This window comes from Rhyacophila brunnea, unplaced genomic scaffold, assembly GCF_057557595.1.
Source record: "Rhyacophila brunnea isolate RB1 unplaced genomic scaffold, BYU_Rbru_1.0 scaffold_15, whole genome shotgun sequence".
NCBI lineage: Eukaryota > Metazoa > Arthropoda > Insecta > Trichoptera > Rhyacophilidae > Rhyacophila > Rhyacophila brunnea.
Window position 1 is genome coordinate 37,201,932 of NW_028232806.1, and position 26,854 is coordinate 37,228,785.

Genomic DNA, 26,854 nt, shown 5'->3' on the forward strand with positions numbered 1-26,854 from the left:
TACAAGAATATCTGCGTTGCTGGTTGTGTCAAGTGATTTATTGTTTAATATTTAGTTAATAAATATGTATACTTAATTAAGTAAATACCTACTTGATTTTGATTATAAATAAAACCGTAATTTGCTAGTACAAATTTCTCAAAAAAACTATTTTTACGAAATACCTGTTTTAATTTTTACCATATTTTGTGTGTATGCACTATAATCCGCCACTTTCACTAATTGGACATGTCTGGTTTTTGGGGTGGCGGATTATTGAGAGAGTACTGTAGTTAGAAAAGGGTGGTCAAAATAATAATACCCACATTTAGATTTGAAAATCTTTATTATAACACTACACAATGTTTTAACGAGGAATGTTTTTATTTACATATTTTTCCATAACGTTTAATAATTATAATGTACAATTTCCAACTTACATAATTCATACATTTTTAATCTAGCGGATGGCTCTGAACAATAGCGAAACCCCGAAGCGTCACATGATGAGAAGTTTAACAGTATCTTACAGTTACTTTTATACTCTTTTGACAAAAATACTCTTTACACATTTCGTGTAGGTAACATTTAACTTCCCTAACAAACAGTGCCATAAAAATAATGCCAACTTAAAAAAAAAAAGCATAGACAACAATTTGTGCATTGCGTGTGGAACTTTGCAAATAAAAAGAATTATTTATTACAAAAAACTGAATAATAAAATTATACATCCGAAGATTGAAAAATTTTAAAACTATCGAAATAATTAAAGTATCCATTGTCCAGCAATAGAAATCATTAACAATTATAGGACCAAGGTAGCAGCCTTGTGTCACACTGATTATATTTATTACGGGGAGATGTAATGTAAGGTAGCATTATTTTTATGGTAAATATATAATTTTAATTAATATTTAAAATGTGACCACATCTTTATTGTCAGTGAATTCTAATTAAAAACCATAGAATTTGATGAACACAACAAAAAACGTTAGACTGATGAATAAACTAATTCAATAAATAATAGGTATGCAATATGAATACAGGTATTTTAAAACACATATAAATTAATTAATGTGTGCACAGAGCTGCTTGTAATATCAAAGGCTGACATGAAAATTAACACTACAATAAATATAAGAATGTATATCAAAACACTATACCACGGTACCTACAAGAGAGTAATATAAAAAGTGACAAAATATTTAAATCAACAGATGAATCTTGGATTGTAATAATATATGCCCCAAAAAAATATTGAGAGATTTATTAAAAAATTCGAATTACAAGTGTTTGAATTAAGGAGGTTTCACTGTACTACGAGGTACCGGACATGATATGATGCAATATTATGAAAATAATAAAAATAATTGTTTTTTTTTAATATTAAAAATAGACTAACAACAATTCAAACTCTAAAATATTAGGGAATGAATATTCTAATATAAACACGAGGGAAAAAAATGTATTAAAAAGCTACGTCACAATGTTTAAAAAATATTTTTGTAATCAAAATTCATTAATCTCACTTCATTTTAGTATGCAAATGGTATTTTATAAGCATAATAATATTACAGGGTATATTGCCATGAAAATAAATAATTTTATTTAAACATATTTTATTAGCCCCCTTTATGCAAATAATTTATTTAAAAAGCAATCGAAAATCGCTTCACACTTCAAACGATACATATTATTGTATATTAAATCATAAAAAATATGTGGTATAATATATAATTAATTTAATTGAAAATATATATATATAAATATACAGTATAGGCATTTAAATATTATTAATACGCAATTTCATTGCACTTGTAATATTAAAAGAAAAATTATGATTTTATTATAAAATTCAAGACGTAATACTTCTTCAAACAACTAGATGTATATAATATGATGGTATTTTCAAATGTATACAAAATAACTCTAGATTCATTTCGAATTAAGTGAAGAATTATCGATGATATAATGGTTTCTTTTAATGTTAAAGTCGTAATATTTCATTGCCTTCGAAAAGCACCAGCACGGAAAGGAAATAATTACACAATTAATATGATACTATCAATTAAAATACTTATCAATTCTCCTCACGTAATTAATCAATATACAATATTTAACAATGTACTAAAAACAAAATATTTTGTCAACAATGACCGAAGTTCAACGCGGCATAATACATTTGTGTCAGATCGAAAACAATAGTCACAAAACACAGTTCTGTATTCATTACTACGACGGTGGATCAAATTTATTCATTGTCGCTATGATACGATTCTTTAGCGATATTGCCTCAACTAATCACAATCACAAGAGCATCATTGCCGTCAGTAAGAATGGAAGATTTTCTATTCGGTGCAATAACAGAATAAAGAATAGAGCCACGGTATTCTGCCATGACTTGGAGAGAAGCAATACGACCGACGAGCAATATGAAACCATAACAGGTTCCTCAACGGTCAATGAAGATGACGGAAGACTGTGTAAATTATTTGAATGTGTGGATCTGACACAAATATTGTTTGGGAGTTGAACAACGATGACATAGAGTGGACATTTTGTGGTTTCGAACGCTACTCGTGTCAGAGTTACACCTTGTTGTCAATCATGTCAACGTTGAGCTTGTAATACACGTAAGGGTAGTAGTCCGCCTGGCCGAACCCTAAGCCGGCTATGTCCACATTCTGAAAACAAAAACAGCACAAAATAAAATATCAATAATTTTGTACGTAACAATTGCCACCTATCTATGCACAGCACGCAAAAAGAGCATAACAGAATGAAGTAACACTGCATTTTGATATTGGCTTGTTTTTCTTGTCCCGCGGTGGAATGTCTCTCAATCCAAAATCGTGGGATGATTCAAATTCCGCTGTGGGAAATTGACATCTTTTTTTTTCTTTGGTGTATGTGCAATTCAGAATGACCCTATGGGTTGAGTGAATGCCCAACAGTGATTCTTTATAAAAGATAAGCTGTTAAAACAAATTCCACTCTTTGGAGGCACGTATGTTCTGCATTTGAACAAAAACAGTATAAATATGAGTGGTTTTAGACAAGTTGCCTTCAAATTGAGATTGCGATATTTTTATGATGAAAATAAAGATGAAATTGTACAGGTACCTAATAATTATCTTCATAATAGTATGAGGACAATATTACAGTACATAGTTTTTTTAGCTCTTGTTATTTTTCTTCCCTTACATTTCACTATTGTACGGACAATTTGAATGTATATATCGTCTCTGTTCTGGCAGAACACACTAACTGGAGAATACTAGTTTTGAGTAATTTGACTTTGAAGTTGTTAAAATGTTTGAAACGGTCTATCATGTGAGTTTATTAAGTAATCGTAAAAAGGATGACTTTAAAATAAAGACTGTTTATTTATTAAGAAGGTTTCCAGACGGTAAAGTTTGAAATAAGGAACATTTTGGTAAAACTAACTCAATATGTCATTTTTTCGAATTAGTGTCTTCTGCCAAAACAGTGACGATATTATAAAAATGACTTTGTTTATTTGTTGATTGTTTAATATCACACTGGAATGGCGTATCAAACAAAAGCACTTTGCAATATAACAGTAATAATGATACAAGAGCGAGATGAGGGTCTTGATAAGCTCTCCAAAATAAAAAATTAAAATAAATAACAAATTAAATAATTAATTATTTAAACACTGCCACCTATTTTATTAACTAAAAAGATGACATAACATATTATTATATAACAAGATCCGTGTACTATTTTTCAATACAGCAAATCGTTTTTTTACATCATGTTTTCGTATCCCACATTCTTTCTAATCGATCAAGAAAAGCTCTGCAATCGAAAATTTGCCGACCACTGGTCTACATAATATATATTCCCGAATTTCATGAACACCTTTCATGCACACATGTAATAATTAGATGCCATTTTTTTTAGGTATATGGATGCGAGAGTAAGATACTATACTGACGTCTTGCGCGGAGTGTCCGCCGTGGTGCGCGGAGGCATCCAGGTGCTGGTAGAGCTGCTGAAGAACGTCTCTGAGTCGTTTCGAAGACTTCTTGCTGGGAAGCATCAACATCGCTTGGAAGTTTACCGGCAATCCGTACCTGCACACAATTATATTTTATTTCAGATTATGGAGACCATTTTAACAACAGCAACATGCAATAAAATGCACAAGAATCAAAAAAACGACAACCAGAGATACCCGGATCGAATATTGGATTTTGCTGACAGTGCCGGAAGCCATGACGTTTTTAACTGTAAGCCATCATCTCTATTAATATTTTCAGGGTTTCTATGAATTTCGATGGCCTCCTTTACCAATCGTGAGAAATATCCTTTATTCCGACGTAAAAAGTGTGTGAGTGAACACGAGAGCGTATACCGACTAGAACATTACACGATATTAGCAATTGCTGAGCATTCGATGGACAGAGGACACAAATTTGACTTCAAAACTAAGATACTGGGTCGGAATAAGGGATATTTTTAACGATTGGTAAAGGAGGCCATCGAAATCTATAAAAACCCTGAAAATACGAGGGTGGGTCAATAAGTCCTTAGAAAAGCCGACAGGTGGCGCGACTAGTACTGCAAGCGGTTTGTTTTCATGCAGCGGCACTACCGATTCAGTATGCTGCGAAGTTTCAATCAGATTGGTCGGGTTGTTGTGTGTTTCTCGTACATTTAAAAAAAAAATTTGCTTGTGGAAAATGGAAAATGGAGAAAATTGAGTTTAGAGTTGTTATTAAACATTTTAATATAAAAGGGTTAACAGCAAAGGAAATAAAAAATGAGTTGGATTTAGTTCACGGCATATCTGCTCCTTCACTTGCAACTATTTATAACTGGTTAAATGAATTTAAACGTGGTCATACATCAACAAAGGATAAACCACGCTCAGGACGTCCTGTAGAGGTGACTACACCAGAAATGATCAATAAAATCCACGATATGGTGTTAAGTGACCGAAGATTAAAGTTGAGTGAGATAATTGAGGTTACAGGGATCTCAAAAGGTAGCGTCATTTCTATTTTACATGACAAATTGGGCATGAAAAATATTTCTGCAAGATGGGTGCCGCGTTTGCTCACAGTCGACAATAAACGCAGTAGGGTGGTGGCCTCTAAAGCTCTGTTGTCGCTCATGCAACGCAATCCGGATGAATTTTTTCGTCGCTTTGTGACTGTAGATGAAACATGGATACACCACTATACTCCCGAGACGAAAGAACAGTCAAAGCAGTGGATTGCGAAGGCAAACCATGTCCAAAGAAGGCGAAAACCGTAAAATCAGCTGGTAAGGTTATGGCTACTGTATTTTGGGATGCGCGTGAAATTATTTTCGTTGACTATTTGGAAAAAGGAAAAACAATAACAGGGGATTATTATGCATCTTTATTGGACCAGCTAAAAAACAAAATTGAAGAAAAACGGCCTCATTTAAACAGGGAAAAAATCCTCTTTCATCAGGACAATGCCCGTGTTCACACATGTTTACGATCAATGGCTAAAATTGAAGAATTGAAGTTCGAATTGGTCGACCACCCACCGTATTCGCCAGATTTAGCCCCCAGTGACTTTTTCCTTTTCCCAAACTTAAAAAAATGGCTAAGTGGACAACGTTTTTTTTCAAATGAAGAAGTCATCGATCGGACAAATGCTTATTTTGAGGACCTTCCGAAAACTTATTTTTCTGACGGTTTAAAAAAAATTGAGAAACGTCTAACCAAGTCTATTGAGCTCCAAGGAAATTATGTTGAGAAATAAAAAAAAAATACAAAAATAAAACCTGTTTTAATGCTTTTTTCTAAGGAATTATTGACCCACCCTCGTATTAATAGGGATGATGGGTTACGGTTAAAAACGTCATGGCTTCCGGCACTGCCAGCAAAATCCAATATTCGATCAGGTATCTCTGGTCATCACGACTGACACACTATATTACTCTGAGCAAGGATTGCTCTTAGTTAATCGGATTCTTTTTGCATTTTTAGAGCGGCGTTTGCATTCATACACCTACACTACACTTCATCATAACACATATCTCTTGTTAATGGCCTCTGCAACGAGCCCCAAACGTTGAGGAAAGAAGTAAGAAGTACATGCGGTGAAAGCCCAAGAATCTATTACGATAAACATATTCACATACAATTACTTTTTACATTACCATTACAAACTCAGATAACTCACCTGAGGACAGACTCAACGAAGACACGAAGGGCCTTGACGTGTATCCAAGCGCAGAAGCATTCAGAGAAGTTCACCTTCAACCATCTCACAAGAGGTCCCTAAAACATTCACCATAATAAATAAGACCAATGGGTCAAATGTCGCTGCACTGCAATAAGTTCTCTAATGATCTCTGTCTCATATTGATCATTGCCGTTAATTATAAGAAGTCTCATGAGCTTTTTGCTCATTCCACAGTGTTTTTAGTGCAATTGAATAATGCAACTTGGTAGGTATAGGCAAATTAATATTCTCTAAGTTGGTGCATTGAAACATGGCAGTTTATTTATACTTGTCATCTTTGATAGCTATTTTGACATTTCGGTAAAACGGCAGAACCCAGCAATTCGAACACAGTTAAATCGAATATTTTTCGATAATAAAGTGAAGCTTGTAACAAATGAACCTGCAATACTTTAGAAGTAGATTAAGTAGTATTTTTTTCAGGCTTCCTCCAATGTCTCTGGTTAAAACGCGTTTCATATTACTACGGTAAATATACTCACAAATTGTTTCTTTTTGTCCGTGACGAGTTTTGTGATTTCGTTCTTGCCGGCGGCCATTTCCTCTTCGTTGTAGATGAAGTCCCGAACCACGAATTTGCGGTCGCGGGCGTGATGCTTGAACTCCTCTACCACCTGCAAAAGATTCACGCCGGCACCCATCAATAATGTATTCAACTAGAATGTTTTCTACAGACTGGATGGAAACATATTGTGACTACAACGGTCCAATAAGACATTTAAATTCCAGTCTATTTTGACTGACTATAATTAAACTTTACAAGATACTAAGTAAAAGCAGTAAAGCAGTACTCATCTACACCTACACCCAGTGGCAATTTTAGTTATGTACAACTGTGAAGCGCTGACTGGTTTGGAGGCCCCCTTCCCAAATATTTCACCAGTGCAATAAACCACCGTTTGACGTTAAAATCTTGCGAAATGAACGAACCCTAAACATTTTAAAAAGAAATTTGAAAAAGAATTTACGGAAAAAATACTGGTTAACAATTCTAATACAAAGATTGCGAGACTGGGCTGGTTATGTCACATGCACTGTATCAATAATAATGAACGGGCAAAGAGTAGTATCCAGATATCCAATAAGGCGCTGGAGAAGAGGCAGCAAAAACCTCACTGGCTAGGTGGAGCTATTCATGACTACCGCAAGCTTGCATCACCCTCATAGCCCAATGCGTAAGGCACTGGTTTCTAATACCGGGGGTTTCAGATTCGATTCATAGTATAGGTCCCACAACAAGAGTTGAGGCGAACACAATATACACACACACATTGCTTGCAAACAGCGTGTTTCAAACTTTTAAACCGATATACATGTTGTCCCCTTTTCGCTAAAAGCAATAAGTAGACATGGACAAGACAAAAGCCTGTTTCTCAGTTGTGCTAGGCCATTGTCGCTGAAAGGCTATCGATATGCAACAATACGCAATCGTATGTATGTGTTGTTCACCTCAACTCGAGTTGCATGACCCATACACGTAAGTGATTTTATCAAGCCTGGATGTCTCTGTAATCGTTCCATTTATAATACTGTAGCGTAGCCTGTTCTGGCATTAAGCAGAAAAGAACGATAATTGCAGAACAGTCAATTAGGGCAGATACAGGTGGAGGTAGTTGATGAACCAAGCCACGACTCGCTTGGATTATTTATTTATTTAAAAGAAATTACAACAATTAAACAGTACCAAGGGAGGGAAAATTACATTATTTCGTTGTTGGTTTGTAATGTATGTTGTAATTATACCTTCTTAAAGAGTGTGACGGTGAAGAGGCCAAAGTCGGCGTCCTGGTGCACCAGCTGAGTGGAGCGCGGCACGATCATGTCTGTCACCTTCTCGTAGTTTGAATTCCAGTCGGGGATCTGAATCCTGAAAACGTGAGCTATATCATTGACCATCCAACATTTTTGACAAATTATCGGCACAACATTGTTTAATTTAAGACAGTCTCAAAATAACATGACTCAATTATTGTTTGTACATGCACTTGTACATGCATAATATGTACAAGTTTCCGGATACGATTAATTATATATTAATAAGTTTAGTCATGAAGCATATATTCCGACCATGTCCGATCCTGATAGGATCATATGGGCCTCCACAGAGTGGAGGTTTGTATTGACAGATTTTGTTTTTTACGAGAAATGGATGTCAGCCACTTGCTCAACCTATTAGGTCCATACCCTGACACACACAAATTGAAAAACAATTTTTGTACTTGCCAGACCCAGGATTCGAACCTGGGACCCACGGCTTTGTAGTCCAACGCTTATGCCGCGCGGCCACCGTGGGTGTATAATATTCAAGAGACAGAAACAGCAAAAAAATGGTTTTTATTTTTCATGATATACATTTATTTAGCCTTTCTGTGACAGATGTGATGTCTGCCATCTATCTCCCTTTGACAATCTTACAGCTTACTCACTTTTCTTCATTGACTGCGTAAATGTCTCAATATCAAATGATGAATAATGATTATTCGTAATGCCATAGAAAGAATATCATCAACGTAATTGATATTTTATCAAGAGTTTTCAACATGTTTGTCGAAATATTAACTCGGTTGCTGAGTTAAACATAAAGTGTAAAGGGCGATTTGGCATAAATGGTGTTGCATTATTTAGAATGTCACTTCAGTTATTCTTTAAATAATAAATTTAAAAATTTATATTATGTACTTTTTAATGTTACAACAAGCCTAAATGAGGCCTAATGACAATAGTGTAGTAAAATGTTTAGTAGCAGTGGAAGTGAAAGAATCACATAAACATCCTGGCTTTTGGGAATCAACTCTCAAATCCCTGGATGAGACACCAGTGCCTTACGCATTGGACTACGAGGGTCGTGTTACCATAAATTTACCACAAGAAGTTACCACTAATTTTTGGTATTGTGAAAACACTTAAAATTCTTATTTCATATTAAACAAAAAGTAAAATTCCAAATCGTCTTTCAAACTGTCAAACACCCTTTTGCCTTGACATTTTTGATATCAATAAGCAAATATGCAATTTTACCTATTACAAAAAATCTTGAAAAAAAATGTGGTAACGGACAGTATTCCAACCTGTATCCATCGGATTCCGGCGAATGTGATTTACCATTTTTTTAATGTATTCAAATCTTGCAAATTATTTGTTTAATATTTTTTTTTTTTTAATTTCACATATTTTATGTGTTCACATTAAAATACAACTGATTTAAAAGTCATACGGCAATCAGGGCTGTACATTGGTATGGGGTGGTTTTATGACAATGACAGGTCTCAATATTGTGCAGCTATTTTTCATGAATAACTTTACTATAACTTATGGTACGGAGGTTATGATGTGAGTATTGTGAGCTATTAGTTCATCAAACTGTCGTACCTCAAGTTATAGTTGTCAATGTTTAGTGTTTTGTAGCCTGTCGAATCGAGTAAAGCAATTTCGGCTAAATTCAGTGTGGGTAGACTAACAGTATTATGTACTATGGACCTGTCGATATTATATCCGATTATGCAGTTCGCGGTATTACACTTCACCGTGAAATGTTGTATCGGAAATACATGGCCGTATATTAAGGACCGTCCAACCTCTTTGGGTCGTATAGTACAGACATAAAATTCATGTCTAAATAAAACACGGTTTACAGGAAGCCACCAGCAAACAAATTTTAAAAATAGCCGACCGATATACTGGATTATTTGTTAGGTTGGGTTAGGTTTTCATTCTTGAATTCATGAATTTTCCCAAAATCAGCTAATTAGTGTTCATATTGAATCTAATAAAATTGGAGACATACTATACAGTGATCGCTTTCCGATAAATATGCTCACGGTGAACTGTGCTACGGTGAAATGTCTTACATACAATTTACATGTAACCATAATTAATATGAACTTACTTAGCAACCACAACGAGAAGAGTGGTAAGGTATTCACTGTCCAGAATGAAATGTTCTTTCCTCACCAAGTCAGACAGATTACGTGTGAGAAGACTTCCACTGGAAACATAATATTAATCACATAACATTGAATAACCACTAAATCGATATATTTGTCGTCAAAAATTTAATATGAAGAAAAGTAAATCTTACGTTTGCTTCTTCTCCAAATTCTGAAGGTTGCCTTTGAGATTGTTGTAAGCGGAAGACTTGGTCTTCAAATCAGCGTCAATTTGGCCGACCTGAAGAAAAACAATCAGGAAATCAAAAATGCATGGTCACGTTTATTTTTTTGATGGTGTTGAACTACTGCAGAACTTTCAACTAAGTGGCTAAGGCCCAGACGCAAAGATGTCAAATCAGGTTAAAAATTCCAACGTATTCTTAATAAACAGTCTATATCCAGGAGTCATACTTAATTAATAAAAGTCACTTAAAACAGTTCCCTAACTTTATGTAGCCAAAATCGGGTGTTTAGTGACTAGTGTCGCCATATATTACTACAAAATTGAGAAACAATTGAAAGGTACACAGCAAAAACAGGCTGATCGCATTTTTGAGATTTAAATTGTTTAACAGAGGAAATGCTCAAGAATGGTATTAAAACTACCAAAATCGATTTCATTGCTTCATAAATGAAGGGAGAAGAAAATGTAGTCAAGGCAAAAATCAGCTCATTGTGTATAAAACTGCACAAAAACGGGCTCATTGCATCATAAACTGAACACAAAGAGCTAATTACAAATTCATCGCTATTTTCACTTTCATTATATTTCAAAATAAATGGGAAGTCAATAATATATAAATTGTTTTACTTAATATTAAACCCATTTTCCAACCAATAACGATTTCATTCTTTTTTTTTGCTCTCCTGCACAATTTATCATTTTGCCGATGATCCTGTTTTTGTCGTGTACCCTTCAATTGTCAAAGCTGTCCAAAATATTTATCCAATATTGACGGAATTGTAGCACAACATTGAGTAGGTGCCAATTTAGTTGGCGACAAAATAAAATTGTATCAAATTTAATACTGATTATCAACAGTTAATTTAATTATCGATATAAATGTACGGATGATAAATAAATTCATATATTGTAGAATACACAGAACATGGTGACGTCCAATCATAATTTAATGGAACGATGGCCGTGAAGACCTCAGGTAATGTGATAAATCAAATATCTTCAAAAAAAATATCTGTGTGTGTACTTATGTACGCGCGTTGGAAGTTATACGTCTTTGGCGTAACAAAACAAAAACAAAACTTGTGATAAACTAGATTCTTTGACTAGCTCTTAATTATCTTGTTAAATTACACACTCAAGAAAAAGGACCGCTTATTGGAACGCCGTTGGTTTATTTCTATACACTTTAACTTATATTTCTAAATGGTTTCTCGTTGTTTTTATTTTTAAAGTACCAACTGTCACTCTGACGTTTAATAGTTTGTTTACGTAAGGAATTGCAAATGGCCGACAATAATAAATTCACTGCCTAGGCAATGGAACAATTCTAAACTATAATATTATACTGTATAGTTGTCACGATTGCAGTATCATACTGTGGTGTAAAGGTAGTGCGTTCGGCTGATAACCGAACAATCTTTGGTTCGATTCCAATTGAGTGCAAAATAAATTATGTGTTACATGTCACACGCCAAAAATACACTGATCTGATTTCCCAAACGCGCCAAAAGAAGTATAACTTCAAAAAGATTTTATGGATTTACCTGTTTACTTATGATGTCGGCAATATTCCTCAGACTCTGCTTGATTGGATACTTGGCCATGTCCCATTGAAAACGGGTGATATACGACGGTAGATCGCCTGCAAAATACAAAGCATATACCTCAATTTCAACAAAATTAAATATTTAAACAGAATTAACTATTTAATGCTTGATTAATTTTACTGTCAAAAATTTATTTGATACATTTTATTTAACCGTCAACGGATAATCTTAAATATTGTTTTAAAACTGGTGGAAAATACATGTTAAAAGGTGTTTTTTTTTTTTTTGTAATATGAACATTTCAGTTAACATATCAGATTAATTTCATACAAATACATGCATTGTATTGTAAAATAACTAAGCATGCCACTAAAATACACATATAAAACACTAATAAAATAAAAATTACAAATAAGTATTTAATTAGAAGTATTAAAATAGAAGCATTAACATAAAATCATATTGACCTATATCCGAATATATATATAGACAGAGGCTTCCTTAATGTGCGAATTATAATTATTAAAATATACAAGACTGAATAGGGAATATTGTGGGGAATAATTTACTTACCGTATTAGCAACACACACTCCATTTTTATGTATTGTAATTAAATTCTATACTAATCATAAAATCTATCAAATAAGTAATATGAATCTAAGGAAGAAATCTACAATTCTTTAGATTTACAAAGATTAATATTATTATCAACTTATTATTCGTTGTGTAACAGAGATTAATGAGTTCATGTTTTTGAAATAATAGAAATAAAAGAAAAGGTACAAAATAGTTGAAAAAAACAATAAAGTATTCAGGTGCTAAAGTGAGGACATTGAGAAGTTAGGACAAATGCTTTTGCTTAGCGAAACGTGTTTGCAGAATATAAATCCGTGCGCAGGATATTATGTAATAATAAACACACACACTATTTTATTAATATCATAGACAAATATGGCGTACATCTGCTGCTAATGTAATAATAATAGATTTATTCATAGCGTGGCAGAAGCCGAGAGATTTACACTGGCATGGGTTCTCACATGGGTCTACAAAATATGTCATGTGTCATACGGGGAACACTTGAAATAAATTCCAGATACACCATTATGAGTTTAACTGAGTAGTGATGCAAAATAAATTGGATTTGATAAACTTTACAGACCCATCTGAAATCACAAACAATTTTTACAATAATTGTGCTTAAAGAGAGTTGAAATATTGCAGTAGACAGCTTCAACGTGACATAATATTACATTGATTTTAAGGATTTCTCTTGGTGATCATTTTATAATTGAGCACAGTATTATAAAATTCATCCAACTTCATATTTTCTGTTGATATTAAGCGGTGCCAGTAAGACTTTCTATTTCTGAAAAATTGAAATTCAGGAAAAACACATTAACAGTATGAAGAACAAAGAAAATATATTAATCAAGTTGCATGATTAGAACATGCCACGGTTACATAAAAGAATATTTTGATTTTGAATATTTTTTTTTGATTCTTTCGTACGACTACAAAACGAAAATTTTACATTCTACAACGGATTGAATAGATAAAACACCTATTTTCTAAACACAGTTTGGAGAAAGAGAAATCCCCAAAAAAGAAAACACGGAATAGGCGAGGCGAAAGCGAATCGACCTGGTTCAAGGGGAGAAGGCATCGGGAGCATATTGTTATCGTCGGGCCAGTGCTGCGGAGATCCTCGGCCACTGCTACCCGGAGACGAGTCCCTGTTGTGAGGGTGATGATGGTGGGAACTCTTCACTTGGCAACCGCAGTATCTATCAGCGTTTCTCCTATCGCACTCAGTCCCGTCGACTTCGCGGTCGCAGGGGTTGAGGGCCTGGCTGCCGAAAGCGGAGTCGCTCGGCGGGGTATCGGAGCGAGAGAGGCGGGCGGAGGCGGTGGCGTCGTCCTGCCAGTCGGAGCTGGCGGAGGCGGCGCCGCAGCACAGCCGCCTTCGTCAGCTCTTGGTGCGACGTTTGGCCTGACGAGGCGTCGCCGCCCACGTCTCCGTCTCCGTGGAAGAGCGCCTCCGAGACGTGTCCGCAACGGGATGTTCTGTCATTTCTTCGGGTGTTTTCGGATCATCGGCTGCTTTCCCAGTGTTCAAGAGGAATTGTCAACATGATGAAATAACTATTACGAATGCACTATTCCATCCATTTAACTAGGTATCTGGACCCGATATCCTGATCTGATGAGACACCATAAAAGAGTCTGTTAAGTATTCAATAGCTATATCTAAGACTTCCAAGAAAAGTCAATCTGTAGTAAGATCTTCCCTACCTATATCGACGACGAGGTTACTAATACATCCATACCATTTACTTCGCCCCACTGACTAAATGAAACATGAAAAAAATCTTAACATATCACAATATTTACGTGGACTAAGTTATCAGAAAAACATGAAAAATGCATTCATCCGTTAATTATGACTTTGAAAAGTATACTGACCTGTAAAAGATATCATTGATATACGCTATAGCGAATAGTTATATTGCCCTTGATATGGGTTGGTGAGCGACGTATTAAACTATGAATGTACATCAAATTTGTTTTAAAGACAAACAAAGTATCCAGTATCTACCTCATTAATTTATTTAGACTTGGGAGACGATATATCATTGGGCCCACACACAATTATATAATGGATAAACTAAACTGGGCCTACTGATAAAATCATTTACAATGACCTAGTAAATCCGCGAGTCACAGGTTCAAGTCCGCAGTTGGGAAAAAATACCCATGACACTTTTCTAATGCGCGTTTCTAACCGTTTGATCCAGTGCAAGGACTCAATGGGTCGGGCGAATGGCTAATAACCATAGACATATTAATGTTATCTCCATTATGTTGAAGCTCATATCGTCTCTGTTCTGGCAGAACACACTAACTGGAGAATACTAGTTTTGAGTAATTTGGCTTTGAAGTTGTTAAAATATTTGAAATGGTCTATCATGTGAGTTTATTAATTAATCGTAAAAAGGATGACTTTAAAATAAAGACTGTTGATTTATTAAGAAGATTTCCAGACGGTAAAGTTTGAAATAAGGAACATTTTGGTATAACTAACTCAATATGTCATTTTTTCAAATTAGTGTCTTCTGCCAAAACAGTGACGATTTATACACTCTGCTTAGGAGCAAAAATTATTTTTTTTTTTAATTCTCAATATAACAGGAAAAAAATATTCCATTAACTAAACTTACACTGTAAATTATTGTATAACATCATCTTGATAGATCAATGACATACGTAACACAGTGAAATCTGAAACTATCATTTTGGGAAAAAAAAAAACCTATAGTTTTCTCAGATATGCCATAAATTATTCATAAAAACCCCGAAATATATATTATTAATTAAATATATATATTTACTGCAGTTTAGTATAGTTAAGAGTAAAGGATAAATCATATCTTTTCAATACGAAGGCATGGACTTTCCACGAATATATTGACTATAGATATAACATCATAAATCGTCAAGTGTTCGAATTTAGAACTAAGCTCATCTCAGTATAAAAGGTATGAAATGATATGTCAAATGTTAGCATGTGGCGCCCTCAGTAGCAGTACTTGCTTTTATTCAAACGGATACATACAATATGATAAATTAAACTGTACTGCTTCGTTTTTATTTATAAATTCAATTATCACCATTTAGAGTATTTAGACCCAGCATCTGCAGGTTGTTCGGGGGAAAATGGGAATAAAAACAAAAAGCCTTTGAAAACAAAGAAAGAAAAACAAATATTATATAAAGTGAATAAAAACAATAATAATTAAAAGCCGTGGATGAACTTAAAAAGAAAGAGACAAAAAATAACATTAAGAGATGACAAACAAACTAGGGGACATCAACACAAGTGAAAAAAGCAAATATTAAATTAAATATTAATAAATCATTATATTACATAAATACTAAATATATTAAAACTGATTTTCATTTAAGTTAACAACTGATAACCTACTAACTGTACACATTGTTTTTGCTTGGGTCGTACATATACATATATTTTTCTGTAAATTAATAATACATTGCCTGTCATGAATAGCAAGGTAAGCACAATTTAACGTAATATATGAATTCATAACACTTAACACTAACAAAATTAATAACATTTATTTTGCTCTAATTAATGACTAACTGCATATCCTACTTAATATTATCAATCAGAATCCACTGAAATCCAATGGGAAAATCCGGATAGCCAGTGGTAAACATCCTTGATATACATTATTTTATTTTATTGTGTGTATCAATTTGTCTTTCCATTGTAACAACTAGGTCGTTGGTCCACAATCCGCCGTGACCATTGATATATTTAAATTAGATGAACCTTATGGAGCTAATAATTACCCCCGATTTTCAGCGACTTAGCCCAGTGGCGAAACTTACTGTTTCAATGTCAGCGTAATTGACACAATATGCGCACTCAATTTATATTTATCTCCAACACGACCCGGCAATATTGCACGAGTATGCCCTATCATATGAATCAATATTCCACCTTACTCTAACTTATGGTCAGCTCTGCGCGTCGATGACAACTTTCATTGTTCGCTCCCATGTGCATTTTTTTATTGTACTTAACATGCACGGAAATTAAATTTTACAGCCTTTGCAATATGGGTGATATTCTGTTAACGCATTATAAGATAATATTCATAAAAGAGCTATATCTTGCTGTGATTTTCTGCCATCGGGACAGTTTCAAATTGACAATTCAATAGACATTATTCATCCACGTTAAATATATCAATGGCCGTGACACGACAATCGTAATATGCGGAGTGAAAATACACAATATCATGTAGATTTCTTAATCTTGATTTTTCATTGACTAAACAGTTGCATTGTAGTTTTCTGTTATTATTTTCAGGCTATGATAAATATTCATTGGATTGACGATTTATTTTCCAAGGGCAAAATAAATTTAATAATTTTGTGTAGCCGGGACGTGAAAATGTCTACTGCGGGATCAACGTCATGCCACTTAGTGAGGCGTCACGTCTGATGAATCTGACAAACGATGGGATAGACGTGTCGCAGAGTAATATATTAATTGTAAATATTCCCGGCATGTGCAATAATTTATGTTTAGCCATCGAAAAAAATGATTTATTTAAAAAAAAGTTTAGATCGAAAAACAAAATAGTTGATCAATAGTTAACTATTACTACCATATATCATTGGCGAAGGGTGGAGGTAAGCTGTTAAGATCTGTAATAAGTAGTACACATTACACTTTATTAGTCATATGTATTTGTTTTTATTGAAACAAGACTACAATTTACATAATATGGTATTGATTAGTTTTTAAAAATCAATTAAACCCTGCCTAAAACAAACCATAATACTTTTGGCATACTTTGGGCGATACGACAAAATTTTGCACATTTTTTCATTCATACTTGTTTTCGTTGGATTAAAAATACATATTATACATAATATTGTGGGTTATTTTTTTTTTAAATTCATTAAGCCCTGTCTAAACCAAACTACAATAGATAAAAATATTATTCTATCTATAAAATATCCAAAGTTATGTATGATTTAATTGCATAATTTTAGATATTTCATAGATAGACGAGTATTCTTTGACTATTATATATTATGGGTTGGTTTTCGCAGGGTTTAATTGAATTTTAAAAACTAACCAATGCCATCTGTAAATTGTAGTCTTATTTCAATGAAAACAAATACGTATGACTGACAAAGTTTAGTGTGCACTATTTATGGCGGATCTTAACAGCCTACCTCCACCCTTCGCCGCTGCCATATATAGGTATAAAAAACCAGGCGATTACCATTTCGATTTCTTCAATATGTCGATGCAAACTTTCAGTGTTTTGTTCGCCTTGTGTTATAAAATAACCTATGAAAATTAGATAAATAACCAAATATACCTATATATAGAAAATATTTCATATTCATATAACCATATCTATCTTTCGAAAGAATCATATTATATTGGTTAATTCATATACCTAATGCTTTTTGTGAAAACAAGAGTTTCGAAAACTTCTTGAATCGTATACCCTCTACCGTGTACGAACTAGTTCGTGGATATGGCCAGGCGTACAGTGCCGGCCATACAAAAAACGCGAACTTATTCGCCTGTCTTTGAAGACAGAATGCCAGTCTCTGGCTACAGATACTGGTCCAATAATGAGACATTTAGCATGATTGGTAAAGTATAATTGGTTTATGATAAACTTTCAATATACATCAAAAAAAAAAAATAATAAGGTATATTTTTGCTAAAAAATTCGAGGCCTCTCACTTGCTGCCATACAAAATTCCGGCACAGACCGGGTTGATAATTACCTAGAGTTTTCAATGATACATATTGAAATGCTTTCATCCTTTAATTGTAACTTTTTAAAAAGTTTATTGTGCAGCAACAGATGTCGTTGATATACGCTGCAGTGTGGTGGACCATACAACAATCAATGTGCGTCATATCGCTAGTTTAAGAAATAAACAATATAACCGCGTCCTTTCCCGCTTCGAAGATACCAAAAGCACGAGTAGCATTGATAGGGATGGAGAGGGACGGGAGTACATCATACGTGCATATTAATTTAAAAATAATAATATGCATAAACTCGGGGGAGAACATCATTATCCGCCAAAATATTGTACCCTGTGCGGCCCAGCACGCAAACGATTAGAAAATTTATAAACTGCCTCAACCAATAAAAAGGTTATGCATCACTGATCTAGACTATGCCACAAATCTGTTATGGTATTGAATGTTGAAATATTTAGCAGATATCCTATCATCTGTCCGAGCCATCTTAAGCCAATTTACTTAAAGAAACCTTGGATCACTACCAGAAGAAAAAACAAATTGGGAATGATTTTTAACATTCTATTTATGTACTTATCAGTGCCAGTAGACTATCCAGCAGGTATAAGAAATATATAAGTTGGGGATACAGTCCGATTATGCATGCTAATATTGGGGAGGGGATAATTGAAATTTTCGACAATGTACAATCCGAATAAGTAATTTCTAATTTTTAAGTGTTTAATAATACGTATTATTCACTAATAAAATCTATTCATGTAATTCTGGACCGTTGGCCTAGAGAAACCTTCACCACCTGCTTCAAACATCACACCATGCATGCGTCCTTATGGCCCCTGTACACGTGCATGGATTTACATGCATCAATAGTGTGTATTTTAAATTATCGTGATAATAACTGTTTACACGTAAAAGTGCTGACTGTCTCTCCAATCTCATTCTTCAAGCGTAAGCGAGATGCGATGTTGTCATCGCATGGTGCTATATGACAGATTCAGAGAAGTTTGTAAATAATCGGTAGACATCAAAATATTCTGTGCGGTGTGGCTATTTCTTCCGGCAGGTTCGCTACTATCGTTCTACTGCGCATGCGCACCCCCATACATGCAATCTTGCAACTTGCACGATAATACGTGTATACACATGCATTTTCTTGTTATGGCCGCGATAATAGGTACTGTCAGCAGTAAATCCATGCACGTATAAATGGGGTCATGACAATTTTTGAGATTTTGATTCATAATTGAGAGTTTACTATAAATTACAATTTAATTTTAGTCTTCAAATATTGCTAAATTTCTCTCGTACAGGCACGCACACAGAAAAATGATTTGAGGATGGGGTACATTTCGAAAAAATAATGTATTTATGATTTTTAAGACAACAGGAGGCGGAGTAAACAAAATTTAACAGGTGTCACTGACTTCTGTATTTACCCTGACTACTATGCACTTTTTTGGGTACATTCCCCATACCCAGACACTACGCACTTTGAATCTAGCAATAAACCTCCGGCCTGCAGCTATAACTACGGGTACTCATCTACTAATTATTAATACTTGTCGCATGCGCGAGTGGTTATCGAATGCGCATGGTTTAAAAATCATAAGGTCGATCCTGAATCATGAGGTTCTGACGGAGAAGAAGAAGTGATATTCCATTCACCTGAATAATTTGAATTTTTTGTTCCCGGTATGGATCCAGACCCAAAACCCCCGAACTGAACATGTAAACTATCCATGTATTGAAACAAATGTTTTGTTCATTGGAATTGTGTGTGTAGTGTTTGTTAAGACTAATGGAAAAACTAACGTAACCACTGTAATTAAAATTACATGGTACGTACATATAATTAAATAGTAATTAATTGAATTAACCAAAAGTTACTCCACTGGCTTTCACCCTTCACTTATATTATATCCATGAATATAATTATTGTCCTCATACTTATCCTCCAGTTTATCCAATATAATAATATACAATTTATTCATAAAAGCACGGCCACATGTATATTCAAACATAGAATAAACGTTTATCACTGAAAAGTTAGTTGAACATAATATGTATTGCACAATTTGTGAAAAAATCTTGCATTATTATTTCGACATTACAAGAAATCAATCACTAAAACTAGTAGTGTGACATTTTTCATGCAATTACACACTATTATAACAGAACTATGTATATTACAATCCTTTTAATTAAAATGTATCCCTATTAATAATAATACATTGTTTAAAATTTTTCTATTATATTACATGATATTGTGGCGGTCAAAAGCGAAGCAAGCCTCATTTGCAAATCATAAATAATATTAGGTCATATTAGGTATTTTAAAAATGTTTGAATTGATACAAAAAATGTCAATTAAGTTAATTTTAAACCTGCGGCCCCTGAGATTCGAATCCTGCTGTGTGTCATATTTTATTCAAAAAGATTTTTCTGGTAATTTCAATCTTAATTTTAATCATTCTTAAATTTTGTGTATTATTATTTGTTGAATAAAAATAAATAGTTACTCATTTATAAGTGTAACGAACCCACGTATAAGTTTACCCACGATGGCGTTTACCAGCGTCGGTCTATAGTGTCGGGGGTCCCAGGTTCGAATCCTGGGTCTGGCAAGTACACATATTGTTTTTCAATTTGTGTATGAGTCAGAGTATGGACCTATTAGGTTGAGCAAGTGGCTGACATCCATTTCTCGTAAAAATAAAATCTGTTAATACAAACCACCACTATGTGGAGGCCCATATGATCCTATTAGGATCGGACATGGTCGAAAAAAAAAAGAAAAAGAAAAGTTTAACGAAGATATATTTTTAATAACCGGTTCTACGCCTTCAGCCAGTCATCTCGCTTTATGAGGCCGTGATCGACAGGCCACACATACAAATTTCGCGACTTATCTCGTACGACTTAAACCCACTGTCGATTGATTTACATTACATAATCAAAAAAGTTAATCACACAGTGATATCTGTTTGAATAATTATGAAATACTAAGTCGCAAATTATCGGTATTACAGCGATTGTAGTAAGAGCTTCGCTGTACATTCAATGTGTGTCGTTCTGCGGCCTGTTAAATACTGCCATAGTAATATCGTGAGGCATAGAAAATGTTATTATTTAAAATTTCTTCCCATCTTGCCCTTAAACTTTCAATTAGCTTTTAATTAGAAGTTTTTGAGCTGAAGAATAAATCATGCTCCTTCAAACATCATCTTCTATATTAAATCATTTCCCATTAATAAGATTTCAAAGACTGCGGAAAAGATGGTAATCTGAGATCAAGAGGATATGGTGAATGTGCTATGGACCGTGACATCTCCGTCCAAGTCGAGAGCAAGAAGAGGCATTCATCTCATGTAGACCCTCAGAGACATCCCAATGGGGACAATCGGGGGTGTGACAACCGGCTAAAGTAATCAATTGAAGAAAAAAGGATAACCCTGGCCAACTGAAACGGTGTCTTTCTCCATCATGACACTCCGGATGACATATGGCACATCTACCATATTCTCCTGGCCTGACGCCATCCATCAAATTACCATCTTTCCGCAGTCTTCAAAGACATATTAATGGGAAACGGTTAGTACAGGTGATTGAAAATTTAAGAGCAAAATGGGGAGAATCTTAAATAATAATGGAAAAGAAATTGTATAATTTTCAAACATTATTAAAATACCGCATTATTAAATTTATGCATGACCCAACACTTGGACTAAAATATAGTGTGCAAAAACAATCAATAGACAATATTATAAAAGTATGGTGAAACAAAAATAAATGTAAGTACATAGACTATATTTTTCAACAATGCAAAATAAAAATAAACCACAGGGCTCTAAGTCAAAAGGATATGAGGAATCATGAAATCGATTATGCTAACTGAAGATGCTCGGTGTAAGATATTATATTGTTGATAATTATTAAGAAATTTATTTTGTATTAAATAAAAATAGTATTCACGACAGTCATCAAATTTCACAGAAAATTTGTTTCTTTATATAATATTATTTAACAATTTGAAAAAAACTGTTGAGAAATATTACAGATTTGGATATAGTTATTATAAAATTAAATCGATTGAAGAAGCATTAAGAAAAATGTTATTCAAGAGAAATAAAATGTAAATGTCATGATTTTAAGAAACAAATTTTGACTGAAACGTAATAATATGTAATGGAAAAAGGTTTACTGATTATAATAATTGCTTTATGTTAAAGGGTATAATAAAATGAATTATTAACTATTTAAATTACTAGAAACTAACTATGTATGTAAATAAATCTAACATCCAAGTGGTATCATATTACGGTTACTAATCTATGTTGAACATTCCCTGACAATAAACGGTTGCCCTAGAAAGCTAAATTATATCTACGGTAATAATAAAAAAATATTTGATTAACAATGCAAATCGTAATTTTAAAATTCATGGAATTTCTAAGCATTCGCATGGCTACAAAAATTGAATGAACTAATGAAAGCCAATAAATATAACCATGAAATTCTATGTAAGTAAATGCGGAAAAAAAAATTAACTAAATATTATTTCATAATTGTATTGGATGTCAGGAAACAAATTTAAAAGAGATCGAATCAAAATATAGAATTAAATGAACCTTTTCACCAATGGTTTTTTTTAATACAAGCTTGATTGTTAAAAATAAATATTGAGCGTTAAATACAAAATTCTAGTGCTGTAATTTGAAATGTCATAAAATTTTTCCAAGCACATTGTTAGTGTGATAAAATATATTAATAAAGTTGTTAATTAAATCGAACAGTAACAATTACTGTTAGTAAAATAAATACAAAAATATTTTATATAAAAAAATGACTTACTGTTGTTGGCCATTAGATTCTCGTGTAGCTTGTCACGTTGGTCTTCAAGAACCTTTAAAAAAAAAAAAAAAAAAAATGGAAGCATTATATTGATTTACGATAAAATATGGAAATACTAATGAATTTCTACTAATAAAGAGAGCCTATACCAGACGTGGGCAAATGCGGCTCTTCATCGGGTGAAGTGCAGCTCCCAATATCTCTTGATAAAAATATAGATATGTTCATTCCCCATTATACTTGTATTTCGCGAGTTTTCCTTTCTAAATGTGACTAAGGCGTGGCTCTTTGTATATATGAAAATCCAGGATGTGGCTCTCGTTGCCCTCATATATGCCCATCCCTGGCCTATACTATACTGTGATTTGCGACATTACATGTCATCTAAAAAAATGATGGTTCATTGTATAAAAAAATTAGGCTTGTAATACTAATGCAAGACGTTTTTATCTCAGTGTGTAACCTTGTTATCAGCATCAGTGTCATGTTAGAAAAAAATTACAGAAAATTTAGGACCGATTGGAATTTGATCAAACTATTATAATTATCTGAGATCTTTTTACAAACTATCAATAAATGGCGTAATTTAAATCATGGTAATAACATTAGTAACTAACCAATAATATATAGTCATTGGACATCCTTCTACTGGCAAATACTTTTTATTTTAGGCTGAATATATGTAAGATTTTTAAAAAGTAATGTAATATGTACGTAACTTGGGAAAACTTTATAAAGCCCATTAGAAAAAATGTTTCACTTAGTGAGTTCAAACTTAGAGAGTTCACTTGCCAGGTCAATGGTCTACGGCTAATCTGCTGACCGAGATTTTTTTAAAATTAGGAATCTGTTTATAGAGAAAGATTCTAAAGTGCGTCCGCTTAACATCTTACATACAGATAGACAATAAAATATAACTACTTAACAAAATTGATTGATTGATAAATAGTTTAACTTAGAATAATATGCAGATAATTTTCTTCATTTTTCATAATCCCAAGGGAGCATAATATGCCACCATGTTAACTAACGATATTTTTCAATAGGAAAATTTTCATCAACTTGAAATAAGCAATTACCTCTCCCAAGTACTGCGCCACTTTTCTGGTCACTCCTTCCACAAACCCGTCAAGTTTACCCAGGTCGTCTGACAGGCCGACCAACTGATCGAGGGTGCCAACCTGAAAAACATTATGTCGAATGTTAATTTTTTTAAGTTATTATTTTTAAAAAATTTATTGGTAAGTAATAAAAATAGAATTTTATTATGAAATCATACAACTAAGTATGAGAGTTACTAATATTTTTTAAAGCTAACTAAATTCAAGAATTGACACAGATCAATTTATTTTACCTTAAGATCGGGTATTTGAAACTTGTAGTTGACGCTAAGGTTGTTCTGTTTGGAGGATACATTGTTGAGGGTTTCGAAGGTCTGCTGACACGTCTTGTCTCCGGGAGCGCTGATCAGCCAGTATTCAGTCATCTTGGTAATTTATCTGTTGGAACCAAACAAATCAACACCTTTAGAAGACCTGAATGACTTCACTGATACTCAAGAAAATTAAGAATTATTATTGTCGAAGAGAGTGAAAAACTTAAATACACCATGTTTAAAATCATGGGCAACAATAATAATATTAATATTATTATGGCTATGCATAAAAAATAGTAAATTTATTATTTATAAAAAACATTTGAGCCCATAAACAATTGTAATTAATTGAACAACATCATATGATCAGCTGACACTCGTATCTATGATCACTTTTATATGTATTGGTATTTCATTTTGAAATAGGAATTTCTTGAAGGTTAGAATCAAAATCAAACATTTATATTCTTGGATAACTTCCTGTAGGAATGATGACATTAACTTGATGCTTATTACATAAATCTGAGGCATTGGTTATTATTGATTTTTAAAATATTTACCACTTATAAATAGGATATAAATTTAATCGAGGCAAAACTTATTAATGGACTTCTGTAGATAAGGGATTCAAAGCTCTGGAATATAGTATGAGAGGGCATTTGAAATTGACATTTTAATCAAAGGGCTAATTGTACAAATTCTTTTAGAAGCTGGTACAGAGAAATGGTGAAGTCTGCAGATAAAATAAGCTGAATGCGTTAAATCTGACATTTAGAAATAGCTAACTTTAGTGAGGTAGTGATCAGCCCCTAATGAAAATCGATGAACCAAATAAACAGATCTAGAACGAAAATATTCATTGAATGTCTACAATATTTCACTGATTTAAAGATTAACGCGTACGTTCAGACTGTAATGAACACATTCCTTCAGTAGGTTCGGAATAAATCAATAAGGTATGTAATGCTGGATGCGAAGGGCGACTCGGTCTACTTTTCATCCCCTACGTTTCAGTGAAACGTTCATTTAAAGGGGTTCGTCTGATTTTGACAGCGATTTAACAATAAAGCATCTATTGATCTGTGACATTGCCACCAGATTCCATTGGAATATTCAAAACGCGAACTCACATACTGAAGTAAAACGTCACAGTATAAACACTTATACCCAAAATAGAGTATTTCGGAAAAATCACAAGACAACACGGGATCACTCCCAGGCAAGCGCCATTAAAATTCACGTGACGCTGTGCTGCGCTCTGGCGGCTACTTCTCTCACTGTCAGCTGTTTTTATTCTCTATGAAATAACACACATTTACAAATTTTTTAGCCATAAAAGTTATAAACTACAAGGCCAAAAGGCTCTATTTTTGAAAATAACACTAGATATTAAATTTATTTGAACTTGTGTTAGGTACCTACATAAATAATTAATTTTTAAGATTTTGTCACAAGGAATGTGTCTGTCACCTAATATAAGTAGGTAGGTAGGTAGGTATGTCTGAAACTTTAAAAAAGAATTTAGATATTATCTTATACTGTTATAACCTGCATTAATATCATACCGATTTGTAAATATTTTATTTTTAAGTACCTACCTAAATCTCTTGTAAAAACTAATACAGGTATTAATAATGAAAAGAGTTTTACCTACCAATAAAACTCTTATTATTCATGTTGACTTTGAAGTCCATGAGATAGGGTTTGCTCTTTCTTCTTCGTGTGAGGTTATATTCTACTAATTTATTTTCCTTTTTCTTTTCGTTGGTCATTCATCCCTTTTTATTTACTGGTCATACCTGCGCGTCTATTTTATATGTAGGGAATTGGGACCCCTTTGTCTTCATTATGATATGGCTCAAGGAACCAGGTAGAAGTTACCTGGACTTCAAAGTCAACATGAATAATAAGAGTTTTATTGGTAGGTAAAACTCCTTTCATTATTCGAATTTGACTTTGAAGTCCTTGAGATATCTATTTGTTATCATCTGGTGTTGGGTATGCCAAATTCCTGTATGTGACAATGATTCATTGACGAGGTATAGACCATCGTGACTTTCAATGTATATGATTGAATAGAGAAGTTAATGGGTTCTTTCCCTCTTCTGATGTTGGTGTGTCCATCGTTCTCTGGTAGTTGTCGTGAAATGTCGACTCACTACGCCAGTTACCTCTCTTTAATATATCATATATTGAGTATATTTACAGTTTAAGGAAGCCACCACTGAGCGGACACTGCCTGGTGGTTCTTGTACCCCTGCTCCCAACAGTACTGACCTTATCCAATTCCCTATAACTGTCCTGGTGGCTGGTTTTGGTCGTCCTCTTGAAGATATAAATAAAAGGACTCCAAAGTCCTTGAGATTATTGTTGAAAACCTCGCATTTTTTCGTTACGTTATATTTA

General features: G+C 33.6%; 1 protein-coding gene across 1 annotated transcript; it reads right to left on the reverse strand.

Moving 5' to 3' along the window:
• Positions 1 to 306: 306 nt before the first annotated feature.
• Vha44 (V-type proton ATPase subunit Vha44) lies at positions 307 to 25,746 on the reverse strand. The gene is made up of 12 exons (XM_085942717.1): positions 25,579 to 25,746; positions 24,428 to 24,572; positions 24,153 to 24,254; positions 23,074 to 23,125; positions 11,888 to 11,985; positions 10,309 to 10,397; positions 10,117 to 10,215; positions 7,974 to 8,097; positions 6,713 to 6,844; positions 6,168 to 6,265; positions 3,941 to 4,079; positions 307 to 2,663 (listed from the first exon to the last, which is right to left on the reverse strand). The coding sequence occupies exons 2-12, from the start codon at positions 24,557 to 24,559 to the stop codon at positions 2,568 to 2,570; spliced, it is 1,161 nt and encodes a 386-aa protein (XP_085798843.1). The 5' UTR covers positions 24,560 to 24,572; positions 25,579 to 25,746; the 3' UTR covers positions 307 to 2,567.
• Between the last annotated feature and the right edge of the window lie 1,108 nt (positions 25,747 to 26,854).

What these genes read in the sequence shown, in the direction of transcription:
- Vha44 (XM_085942717.1), bottom strand. Translation starts at nt 24,559, where the DNA reads ATGACTGAATACTGGCTGATCAGCGCTCCCGGAGACAAGACGTGTCAG. An exon ending in CCGACATCATAAGTAAACAG is followed by an intron (nt 10,398 to 11,887) that starts GTAAATCCATAA and finishes GTTTTTCTTCAG; the next exon opens with GTCGGCCAAATTGACGCTGA. An exon ending in CGGACAAAAAGAAACAATTT is followed by an intron (nt 6,266 to 6,712) that starts GTGAGTATATTT and finishes TGAATGTTTTAG; the next exon opens with GGACCTCTTGTGAGATGGTT.